This window comes from Solanum lycopersicum, chromosome 7 (assembly GCF_036512215.1).
Source record: "Solanum lycopersicum chromosome 7, SLM_r2.1".
Taxonomy (NCBI): Eukaryota; Viridiplantae; Streptophyta; class Magnoliopsida; order Solanales; family Solanaceae; genus Solanum; species Solanum lycopersicum.
In genome coordinates, this window is record NC_090806.1 from 58,506,652 (window position 1) to 58,520,028 (window position 13,377).

General features: G+C 31.3%; 1 protein-coding gene across 2 annotated transcripts; it reads left to right on the forward strand.

Annotated features, from left to right (window-relative positions):
• Window positions 1-1,263: 1,263 nt before the first annotated feature.
• On the forward strand, window positions 1,264-7,948 carry LOC101262634 (serine/threonine-protein kinase STY13). Of its 2 annotated transcripts, none has more exons than XM_004243617.4 (3): window positions 1,264-1,547; window positions 2,452-3,366; window positions 7,307-7,948. In XM_004243617.4, exons 1-3 carry the CDS (start codon window positions 1,279-1,281, stop codon window positions 7,644-7,646), a joined length of 1,524 nt encoding a protein of 507 aa, XP_004243665.2. In that variant the 5' UTR covers window positions 1,264-1,278; the 3' UTR covers window positions 7,647-7,948. The 2 variants fall into 2 exon arrangements, with proteins under 2 accessions (XP_004243665.2, XP_004243664.1); XM_004243616.5 differs by having other exon boundaries at window positions 1,270-1,547; window positions 2,381-3,366.
• The last annotated feature ends 5,429 nt before the right edge of the window (window positions 7,949-13,377 follow it).

The window sequence follows — 13,377 nt, forward strand, 5'->3', positions numbered from 1 at the left end:
AAAAGCTTAATTTATTTTGAAATAGAAAAAAATAATGTAAATATTTAAATTTTCTGGGTCAAATTTTTTGTCCATTAAATAGATATGTGAAGATAATACTAACAATGATATAATATGCGGAGAAAAATTAAAATATATTTAGAAGTAAATATATTATCTATATGAATATGATAACAACGTGACATATCGACTTAAAATGTTTATTTTCAAATTAATATATTGTTGGACAAAAGTAAAGTTCAAGTCAAACTTATATATGTAATAAATATACTAAGAAAGAATATTTAAATTATTGTATATTTGTTTTCTTTGACCGGGTCAATTAGAGTTTGCTCAAATTTTCAAAAAAGAAAATGCACATTTGACTTGAATTTTATTGTTTCATTTTTTACTTTAATATTAATCTAAATTTTCCAATATCTGGCATAACATCAATAATCCTATTATACTTTTAACGTAGAGATTAACTATTTCAGAATAAATTATTTTATCATAAAGGAGATAATTTATTCAATTATCAAAGAGTTGTTTGGTGTGAGATATAAAGTATGAGTAATGTAGGATTATTTTGTTTTGTGTTTGATTGAAGGTATTAGGCAGTTCTAACATCATTTATTCCTTCATTTATATATGTGTGTGATTCAATACGTTATCAGTTATATTATATACATTGTGAAATAACTTATCTCAAAATAAGCTTTTTACGGGATACTTAATCAAGGGATAAATTATTTTCAACCAAACAATCCCTAATATATAAATAATAAGATAAATAATCTCATTATTGTCAATCAAACAACCCCAAAATTAAATTTTTATACCTTATCTCATTTTTCAATTCTCACTATACTATTATTATGGGACAATAGACAAATATATTTCTAAACTATGGCAAATGGTATACAGATATCCTCCATCATATTTTTGGAACATTAATACCTCTGTCGTTAAAAAACTAGAGCATATATGCCCTTTACTCTAACAGAAGGATAAATAGGGACACGTATATTATCCGTCGATATATGTCAGATCAATGGATAAGGTTATGACACGTGTATGTGTGTTCTAGTTTTTAAATAACAGGAACACCAATATCTCAAAAGTATAACAAAGGAAACTTACATATATTTACAATAATTCAGGGATATATTTATTCTTTTTCAATGCTATTATTAATCATTTTCATAGTGTCACATTATGTCATGGTTGAAATATGGATGCAATAATTTTTTTTTTTTTTATGAAATAAGTAAAAATTATTATGCATTTATTTATGTGATGAAAGAAACAAGATGTTTGAGTCCAAATAAAGGTAGACCCCAGCAAGTGGGCTATGGAAAACTAAAACAAAACCAGCGACCAAAAAAACACAAGACTGACTGCAAAAGGCCAACAATACATTCATTCATTCATTTTCTTCTCCTCTCTGCTTTTATCTCTTTCTACGACGTCGTTTCTCCACCGCTCCTCCTCCTCCTCAGACTCCCTTTTTCGGTCGATCGGTTTGTTTTCACACCATATATCAAAGTCAAGTCTACTCGATCCAGGTAATTATACTACTGGATCACCTAATTTTGTTGATTTTTTGGGGTTTTCTTCACTTCAATTGAGGGATTTCAGCTGTTTTTTTGGGTTTTTTGTTGTTAAATTCTTTAGCTATGTTTTTGCCTGTTTTGTGCTTCATGTATCTGACTTTTTTTCTTTCAAGTTTGAGCTACAAATCGAAAAACGCGTTTTTGTTCTAATTACGATTAGAACGTCAACTGGTGGGGGAGATAAAATGTAAGAGGGGGAAATGGAACTTCTTACCTTTGGGTGGGTCTGTATATGCTTTTTTTTTTCTCTGTTCTCAACAAGTTCACTATTTTACAATTAATTTTTAGTTATATATGCTTTTTTTTTCTCTGTTCTCAACAAGTTCACTTTTGTACAATTAATTTTTAGTTATATATGTTGTTTCAGGCTTCTCAAGGTTTTTCTGCATGTAATTCAACGAAGTTTTTACTCTGTTATTTCTCAAGAATCCCCAAACAGCAAAATATTGTTCCTTTAAACAACAAAACATTGGTCCAAATATTTCTGGATTTAGAAAAACGAATAAGACATTAATAGGGCTTCGCGAATCTATACATAGTGTGCTATATGACTCATTGATTACATCTAATGAGACATTTAGCTAATTTGAAGGAATTAAATGAACTGAAATCTTAAGTGAAGACTGAAGAGACACTTTTGTAACAAGCCTTTCTTCTGGGGGTTCATTTTGAAATTAATCTTTGTTTATTTATTTTCTCCTATTTTTTTAATTGTTTTTTGATGCATGAAGTTGGAGAGAAGAATTTTTAACAGACGAGCTTCTAACATTTCATGATTTTTACAGGTTGTGGACTGTTAACGTTTGACTTACAAATCCTCATGCAAAAGAACCCATTATAGTTTTTTTTGCTGCAGTTACTTTGACGGGAAAATGTTGGAGGCTCCAAAGTTTGCAGGACTTATAGACTTAAATGAAAACCCTGATCATTATGGACTCTCACAAAATTTCTACCATAAGCTTGGTGAGGGATCACACATGTCAATCGATAGTTATGGGAGCTTGCAGATGAGCAATGGTGGAGGTTCAGTTGCAATGTCGATGGATAACAGCAGTGTGGGATCAAATGATTCGCATACTCGTATTTTAAACCATCAGGGTCTCAAGCGTGTTCACAATAACTATTCGGTTGCAGCTAGTGTAAATAAGGGAAAAACTTCTCATGGGTTGAGTGATGATGCCCTAGCTAAAGCATTGATGGATCCTCGATTTCCTACTAATGGGCTTGAGAATTATGATGAGTGGACAATTGATTTGAGGAAGCTCAACATGGGGCCAGCTTTTGCTCAAGGGGCTTTTGGGAAACTATACAAAGGTACTTATAATGGTGAGGATGTTGCTATCAAGCTTCTAGAGAGGCCAGATAATGATCTTGAGAGGGCTCACTTGATGGAGCAACAGTTTCAGCAGGAAGTTATGATGTTGGCAAGGTTGAGACATCCAAATATTGTTCGGTTTATCGGTGCATGCCGTAAACCCATGGTGTGGTGTATTGTCACTGAATATGCTAAAGGAGGATCAGTTCGTCAGTTTCTCACTAGGCGACAAAATCGATCTGTGCCCTTGAAGTTAGCAGTGAAGCAGGCGTTGGATGTGGCAAGGGGTATGGAATATGTGCATGGCCTGAATCTGATACATCGTGACCTGAAATCTGACAACCTACTAATTTCTGCTGATAAATCAATCAAGATTGCGGACTTTGGAGTTGCTCGTATTGAGGTGCAGACAGAAGGAATGACACCAGAGACTGGAACATACCGTTGGATGGCTCCGTAAGCCTCTTAGCCCTTTAGCTACCTCATTAAATTTGATTGCCTTATTTACTGTTACCTTTCTCAAAAAAAAATAAAATGTGATTGTCTTATTCTAGCCTGGTCTTTTGGCATAACCATGATAGTGAGTTTTTTTTCTTTTCTATATGTTAAATATTAACCATAACACAGAGCTATTTCGGGTGTTCCGTAGATTGTTTAATGGTTTTAGTTTCCTTCATGTCATAGAATTCATTCAAATGTTCTGCATACTTGTGTTTGCTATACAATTGCCTTTTTTTATCAAAGACGAAATATTATCAGTAAAGATATGTATATGTTCCAATATAAATTTGACTGAACATTTTCTTTGCACTATATCTTCTATATAATGATCTTGTATAACTGTACCTTCATTGCCTAAAGATAGATTTAAACTGTAATAGTGATGGGTTTTAATTTTTTTCCCCTGATGATTGAGAAATCTGTATTGATCCAACCAGAGGTCTCCAAAATCGGGAGCTATGGACCCGACCCGCCCTCTACCTTCAAACCTTTAGGCCAACAGAGCTTTCGAAACTTGGGAATAATGGTCCCACCCCTCTTACCCCTTCTTAAATTGTGTGGAGTCAATTTGACGAGCGCAAAACACAACACGAATTTTCAAAAGTTTCACTACTCGAAAGTAGTATAGTAAGATCGTGATGAATCAATAAACTTGCTAACTATTATTCAGGGGATCAAAACTTGAGCTTGATGTGGTTATAAACCACGATTGTCAACTACAAACGTAATTAAAGACAATTGATAACAGAAGCAAAGGTTACTATTAATACGAGATGTAGGGTAATACATAATACTAATGCAAGATTTTAGCAATTAATTCAGATTTCACAAGTTTAAACTAATGTAATCCCCAAACGTGCAAAAACTGTGGATATAAATAGATCTTCGGATGATTTCTCACTAGTATCGTCAACTTATAATTTGAGATAAATTATTCAAGAGCCTCTTTCGATTATCAATGGAAACGTTCAACTTGAGCTAAATCAGGTTTGTACAAAGATAATCATAGACCACTTCCTCTTCTGATTAGAGCATCAACAATCAATTAAAACTACTATCCACGAGTTCAAGATATTGAACAAGAATCAAATCTAAAAACGTCAATCAATATACCATGTCTGTGGAAACCTAATAAGAGAACTAATCCATAATAGAATAAAAGAAGATCAAAGAATATGAACTAGAAAACATTTCATTGGGTACTTGTACTTAACCATCATTGTCTACAATGTTCATAACTTGCAAGGATCGCAATTCCTCCATAGTTTCTCCTTAGTTGGATTGGTTAAAAGCTTTTTAACCTGCAGACATCGGGTACTTGTACTTCAAAGTGGTCCTCATCTTCTCCTATCCATTTTGGATATTTTTCCTGTCACCATTTGTTCCACTCGGTCGGAAGTCCTTGATTAGTTGTTTTGCCCTTACCAGCGTACTAACTGTGGATGGGATAGGTAACAGAGACATGAAATATGCTGGAATGCTGATGACCACATCCTGGCTTTTCATCTCTTTTTATTCTTGTTATTGGTTGTGGCTGCGAAGGGTGGTGCCATCTTCTGCAGTGGACACTTCCCTTTTAGGCCGAGGTGAATTGTTTTACACAAATGTCTGAACAAATTTTAATCAGTCCCATTTGCTGAAGAATAAGTTTGTCACTGGATTGCGGGCAGGCTGAGAGGTAAGTGTAGCTAGTTTAGATTGAGCTCCTGACTTTTGACTCACCTGATGTCGAGTGGGTATTTTTGGTTGGTGTCATATGCTTGTATCGTGTATACCAAGGTTCCTTTGCCTTATTAAAAGCGACTAAGCAGTGTAGATCTTTTCATAAAATAGCTGTCAGCTTTTTAGCTCTCTTGGAGAAGTAAGAAAGAGAAGTGTGTGCATCAAATCTTCTAAAGGATTTAGATAGGCTGATATAGCACGTGTGTACATTCACATGAAAACACACACAAGAATATAGAAAGGTACAGATAAACATACTGAGAATATTGTAACTTTGTCGACCAAGAAATTACACTTTTGTATGTATGGGTACACTGTAGTGTCATGTGTCAATTAATGCATTTGCGTACTGGACAGCTTTAGCAGTTACCAGATGAACTTTGTAATCATGAAATTAGAACATAAAGAACAAATAAAATTGCTAACGCCCCTGTTTGATAAATATGGTAAAGTTTTAACGACAGAAACAAAATGTTCACTTCAATTTGGGCCTGAATGGAGCATAGTGGTTTTGCCAATCCATATAGCCGAGCCAACTTTGTTTGAGGTTAAGCTAGTTGTTTGATCGATTGTTTATTGTGTCACTACTACTTAGGTGCCTTTTCAATTGGAAACTTCACTATAATATGTTGCTACATTTTAAAAGACCAGAAGACATGTGAATTTATCATGGTTTTGACCTTTTAAAATATCATTCATGTTAGTCTTCACAAAAAAAAGAAGAAAGTATTCCATATGTTAGCTTATTATTTTCTTTCTCGGGCTTGATGTGGCAGTTAGGATGTGCAGCTCGATTTAGATGAGCAATCAAAGATGAAAGGAGATTGAAAGATAGAGTTAGGGCCCGTTTGGATGGGCTTAATAAAAGCAGCTTTAAAAAAGTACTTTTAAAAGTGCTGAAACTTATTTTTAAAATAAGCAGTTATGCGTTTGGATAAAAGTGCTGAAGTTGTTATGTCAAACGTGAAAAGGAAAAAATGGAAGAAAGAAATGTTAGGGTTATATGGGTAATTTGGAGATTGTATAAAAATATTAAGCACAAAAAAATAAAAATGTGGTCAACTTAAAACAGCTTATAAGCTAAAAAAAAAAAAAGCACCCTACCCCAACTTTTAACTTTTGGCTTAAAATAAGTTTTTTTAACTTAAAATAAGCTGTTTTGAGTATTGTCAAACAGCTAAATAAGTCAAAAATCAGCTTTTAAGTCAGTTTGACCAGCTTTTAAGCTGAGCCAAACAGGCTCTTAATATCATTTTCCATTGGTTGGAGATTCATAAAATAATTAAGTTTAAAGTAGAGTATCTATGGATATATCCCTAGGATACAATTGTGTAATAAGTTCCCATGGTCTAGCTTTCTATACAATATAAGAGATGAAAGGGATGAACTTACATTTATATAAAACTAAGGGGATTGGAGATTAAGTGTGCATTTGTTAGAGAAATATGACATGAAGTTTTTCATTTGCAATTGAACAACCTGTTTCTGACATTTAGTCGAAGAAGATGGTGTTTGTCGGTGTCTATAAGATACTGACCAAATGCCTGTGATTAAGCTTGCATTTGTCAAAAAAAAAAATACAATAGATGAAGGTTTCTTTTCCAATTGGACAATATTTCCCGACATCTAGTTGAAGATGTTGTCAAAAGGCTTGTGATTGGAATGGATGTATAGAGTGTCTCTGGTGATGTACAAGTGTGCTATTGCAAGTTGAGATGGACCACTTCGCTGTGATGGCCCAAGATTTTTCAATGCAATTATTTCCCGTGCGAGGGCTGAGTAGTGTGTAGATGAGTAGTATGCATGACTTGAGGAAAATAGATGGGAACTTGCCAAGTTGCAATATTCATGACGAATAAGGCTCGTATCTTGGCATGTGTAGGCACTCTTGGAAATCACATCCAGTTATAATATATTCAAATTTGATTATTGGTTGGTTATTTGGAAAAAGAAACCTGTCTTGTTTCCTTGAAAAATTATCTATTTACATATTTAGCTATTTTTTCTGGCAGTATTCACATCTTAGAAATGCTTTCTGAATTGCTTGTTTTATTTCTTCTTGCAATATGCCTTCATTATTCCTGTTGCAAAAGAGTGATAATTGCTCCTAGTTGTGGTTTAGCCTGTACGTGCTGTTGTGGGCTACTTGAGTGCATTTTACTGTGATTTGCAGGGAGATGATCCAGCACCGACCGTACACACAAAAAGTTGATGTTTATAGTTTTGGCATTGTTCTGTGGGAGCTCCTAACGGGGATGCTTCCCTTCCAGAACATGACTGCTGTGCAGGCAGCTTTTGCAGTTGTCAACAAAGGTGTCCGTCCAACCATCCCCACTGATTGTTTACCTGTCCTAGCTGAAATCATGACTTGCTGCTGGGATGGTAACCCTGACAATAGACCTCCGTTCTCTCAGGTGGTCAGAATGCTTGAGGCTGCAGAAACAGAGATCTTGACGAAGGTCAGAAAAGCCCGTTTCAGATGCTGCATTAGTCAACCCATGACTACAGATTGATATGGAAAGAGAAACTGTAGGTGCAGTAAAGGGCAAGAGTAAAGGATTTGGAAAGGCTAAGCTGAAGTGATTCCAAAGTCTGGCATGTGTATCTATGAGGCATAATTTCTTTGCTCAGATAGAAAAAAGGGGAGAAAGTTATGACAAGGAACTGTTTGATTTTGTGTTGTATCTTCTTTTGATTTCCTTTTCTTCTTGAATTTAAGATTCTGATTAGTGATAATAGAAGAGTATGTGTATGTATACATGTCCATTTATGGCTGTGTTTTATTTTACTTTAATCAAATTTTACCAGGTGTCCACATGCAGATTCACCCCACAGAAGACAAGGGGCTCAAAATCTTTTAGTTATGCATGGATGCAAAATCCCCTAATCTAATTGAAACTGTGGCTGCTGTCCAGATCCTTGTTGTTTACATATGGCTTTTATCATATTTATTATTTACAAAACTAATAACTAAACTCTAATGAATGGGTATAGTAATAAAAGGTTTCATATATTATTAGGTTCTTTAGATACATAATTCAAAATAAGGTAAGCTTTAATAACTAAATTTTCAATTTTGTGAAGTGAGATCTTTTAACGAAGGATAGTAACTTAAATCAACATTTTAAAGGAATTTTTTATATATTACAGTGATATAGATGTGCTCTTGCAATTGCTTCTGGGTAATACGATGTAATACGCAAAGCAGACATAGTTCTTCTATACCCCTCATAGATAGAAAGAGGAAACTAGAAATGAACATTTTTTTAAAACAAAAAGAAAAGGAAGTTGGTAAATTAGTCACCAGTAACAGTTAAAAAGGTTCAGTAAACTTGTGAAAAATCAAAGGTGTGATTGGGCAAAACACACTAACATGACAACAGACTACTTTTTTGTCACTGCTTTAGAATGGTTGGAAAACTCTCAACGTGTTGCTTTTTCTTACACGAGGAAAAAACTATTTCTCTCTGTAGTTCTAGACGGGAATAAATCTAGTCTCTTAAAAATAGTCTAATTAATTATTATGTTTCATAGAAGTAATTCAAATTTACAAATTTAAAATTAAAATCGGAAGTACTTATTATCAAAGGATCTCCCTCTTGTCAATTATCATGTCTTTAAATCACTAAATTGACTATTTAACATACATTTAATCTCTCTACTTTTTTTAAGATTAATTAAGAAACTATTTCAGTTAGTTGATTAAAAGTGACTTGATTAATGTCAACGGTTGATATAAACTTCAAAGTGTTGAAATTAGTGTCGGAGTCAAGATTTTCATTAAGGGGTCCAAAAAAAAAAGTAAGCACACGATCTAGTCGGATCAGATATAAGCAACTAGATAAAATTTAACTCTACCTTGACACAAACAATAAAAATATAGAAAGTTAAAAAAATTGTATTACAATTTCTATAATTTTAGCCTTATTGCGTATGAAAACAATGAAACAATGCAACAAAAAGGATGGAGGATCAAATGACCACAAAATGATTTAATTACCATGAATATGAGGCTAGGAAAAATTAAAAATCAAATAATACACAAAATCAAACTGAATCGATCGATAAGCACCAATTGTCTTTGTGGCTGTGTGATAATAGTAGTAGTTGTCAAGGTGCCTTGTACAAACTGTTCACGCCACTTCATTTTGACTAAAACTAAAACTGCATTCGAAAATGACTGTCTTGGAAGGTCATTAGCAGATTCAAAATCATATAAATTAAAACCTTGATGTAATTTCGTTTTCATTTCAAAATTGGTAAACAAGGGTGATTTTTAGTGAAAAATACAAGAAAGTGTTGACCCAAGTAATCCATTTTTAAAAACCAATTAACAAAAATAATACTTTTTTAAAAAAAAAAGATAATCAGAATTAGTATAAACATATTTTTTTAGTAAAGTATTAGGAATTATTTCAATGAAATATTGGGCGGACAAAAATTAAGGCTAAAAAGTTGCTACGTGTTACGACTAAAAAGATACAGTGTCATTGACAGTAACACAGTTAACATGTTGGAAAGATAAAGAAGTAATTTATGTGTTTCTCATATTATTTTTGGGATAACTGGAATAATGCACAAGTACCCTCTTAATTTATGTCTGAAATTTCAGAGACACTTATATTATATTAATATTCTATTACCTCTGAACTTATTTTATTAATAATTTATTATCCCTTTTCGGTCTACGTAACACTATCTTGTGGGTCCAACACGATTTTTTTTCTAGCTAGTGCCATATAGGCCGAAAAGGGATAGAACATTAATTATAAAATAACTTCAGGAGCTAATAGGACCTTAGTATAATATAAGTGTGTCTCTGAAATTTCGGACATAGATCGAGGGATACCTAGGTATTTTTCCTATTATTCTTTTGTTACTTATGATGTTGCATTTTGTCTTCTAATTTAGACATTTAGTAGGAATGAGAAAACAAAGACATGCATTTTATAATGCTTTTTTTCCCCTTCTTATATGTATTTTGTCTTCCAATAAGTAAATATTCATTTCGTAAGTTTTAGTCTTCATTCACTTACAGAACTATAGTAATATTACTCTAGCTAGTATGTGTAATAATGGTCCGTTTGGTAGATGATTAGAAGATAAATAATTTATATTTTAAATTACGTATAAGTAATATCATATTTTATGTTTAGTAATATTTTTTTACTCTCTATGAAATTTAAAAATGGTAATTATTTTGCGATTTAAAGTATATATATCTAATAGACAACGATATATATATATTCGTTATCCCGTAGACTTCCTTCTAAATTATTTTTACTAATGACATTCTTGTAAAATTCAAGATCTGGTTGAGTTTTACCACATGTTACTTTTTATTGTTTGTAAGATTATCTCTGTTGTGAACCAAGTTGGATATATAAGGGCCCCTGGACTAGAATTGGTGGAGACATATTTAGTTAAAATTATTGTGCCGAATAAATTGTTGGAGTGTTTTATTTGGAATCCCGATCTAATTAGCTTTTGGTTAAAATGACAAATGAATTGGAATTAAGTGTTTATGCATATTGTGACAGAAGTTGTCTCTTACTCTCATCTCTTTCTGGATTCTAAGCTTCTCATCTCCCTTCTAACATCTATTAATCCCTAGTTCTTACGTTCAATATTTCTATATTTTTGTTTGGGCTGTTGCTAATTGGGTTGTTGCATTTAGTTTGTGAATTTGAATTTGAACTCTAGTCTTCTTATAATAGTTGAAAAGTTGGTTACTATTACATTCAAATTAAGTTCATTACAATCTCACTTCTTTTCCTCCTCAAAAAGGATTTTTTTCATCTTTAAGTGCATCTCTAACCGTACACTCTGTTACTTTTCAAATATAGAATTCTCTATTTTTCAATCAATCAACTTCAATTCAATTCTTTATTTTACTCTCTAAGAAAGAATATTATTCTCTCTCCTCGATATTATATTATTATCGAAAAAAGGTCTAAAATATCCTTGAAGTATTGAAAATGGTACAAAATTACCCTCAACCAACCTATTGACTCCAAAATGCTCTTCTCATCTACCTTTTGGCTCCAAAATACCCTTATCATCCACCTTTTGGTTCAAAATTGACCATTTATTTATTTTTTTTTTTTAAAAATGAAACTTTTTAAATATTTTTTAAAATACTTGGTGTTAAACTATTGGTTATAATTTAATTTATTAACATAATTTATAAATCAACTCACTACTCACTCATTACTAATTAAACCGCACCCAATTAATAATCCAATTATAATATCAAAATCGCCATAAATACTACTAAAACACGATGTAATTATAGATTCCTAAAAATGACATCCAAAATTATTCAAGTCCGAACCGAAGCCCCAATTAAATTTAGGTTGAGCCGCTTATTTAGAGGATACTTTCAATAGGATTCTCTTTCAAGATTGAATTAGAAATTTATGATTAAAGGTAAAGAAGTAATACATCCCGAATTAATTGATGCACTTCTATTAAAATATAATTTTATAAATATTTATGATTTGTTTTAAAACATCTTATATATTATTTTGAAAAAGATTTACCTATGAAGTAACATCACATAATTGAGGCGTAACAATAATTAAGATGAACATAGTCAGACTTTTAAGTTTATCTGTAATTTTTATTTAGAAACTTGAATGTATGATAATTTACTGTTATAGATATTTTCACCTCAAATTTGTAAAAACACTCAATTGACAGTAGCTTTTATGTTATTGCACTAATAATGTGACGGATTTATTAATTTGGAGGGGTTTAATTAGTAATGGGTGGGTAGTGGATTGATTTATAAATTATACTAATAAGTTAAATTATAACAAACAGTTTAGCGCCACGTATTTAAAAAAATATTTAAATAGTTTAAATTTAAAACCGTTAAATAAATGGTCAATTTTGAACCAAAATGTGGATGACAAGGGTATTTTGGAGCAAATAGGTGGGTAGAAATGATATTTTGGAGCCAATAGGTGGATAAATGGTAATTTGTACCATTTCCAATATTCTAAAGGTGTTTTAGACACTTTTCCGTATTATTATTTTTATTTCATTTTCTTTTCACAACATAAATTTATTCTTCTTTTTTCAAAATTATCACCTCATATAATATTTCATATAATGTACTTTTTTAAAATTCTTTATTTAATAAAAAATAGATTTATTTTAAAGAACAATTACGAATAATTGAAAAAAGAAATCAACAAGAACAATCGTAATCACAAGTACAACAATTCTCTGGATCATACATTAATTTTTTTTGAATATTGATAATTCTGAAAATGACCTATCAAATTATTAAATTATTGCTCTATTTTTAAAAAAAATTATTATCTTGTATTTAAATTATTATATTATTTATTGTATTTTAAAATTAAAATTTCCATTTTATCATTTAAATTTTGTGCATTCTTTATGATGAAAATTAATAATAACATCAAATTATCACTTAAAGTGATGAAAATTGAAAAAGTATATTTGAAATATTGTTAATCTCGAATGAAAGTAGTATATATTAAATAGCATATCTTTAAAAATATTATATTATATTTAAAAAGAATTATTTGAAATTTAATTAATACCTTTATATGAAAAATAATATGTTAATTATAAAATAATAATAGAAATAATATTAAAACAATGAAAAAGGGAAACAGAGAGTAGAAAATTCTTTGAAATGTAATTGAAGATTCAATTTTCTATTTTAGTTTCTAAATATGAGAATATTGAATAAAATAGAATGTGGTTGGAGATGGTAAGCTCTACTAACTCCTGATGAATGTCACATTCATAATGGTCAATCTCCAGTCAGTTCACTATTTTAAGAAGCATCACTATCACTGGTTCTTATCAAAGGAGTAATCAATATTTTTAGAAATTGATGAACCATTATTTGGATATTGTTGAATATGATAGAGAAGAAACATTTAAGGTAGTATTTAGATATACACCTACCTCATTTACTTCACCATCTCTAATAATGTTTTGAATAGCTCCATTTTTAGTGATCTCCAACATTATTAAAAGTTGTTAATATCTCCTAGATGCAGTGTTTAGGTGATCTAGTATCAAATTTGCAATTCGGGCTACACCCTAATTCTTTAATATAGTTTTTAATCTCAAAATATTATATAATATTCACATATTCACTCAAGACAGTCATTTCGTTACTGGTATTAGTTATGCAGGTATTAGTTATGTATGTATTAGTTATGCAGATATAGTTATGTAAAATTTAGTTATATTGAG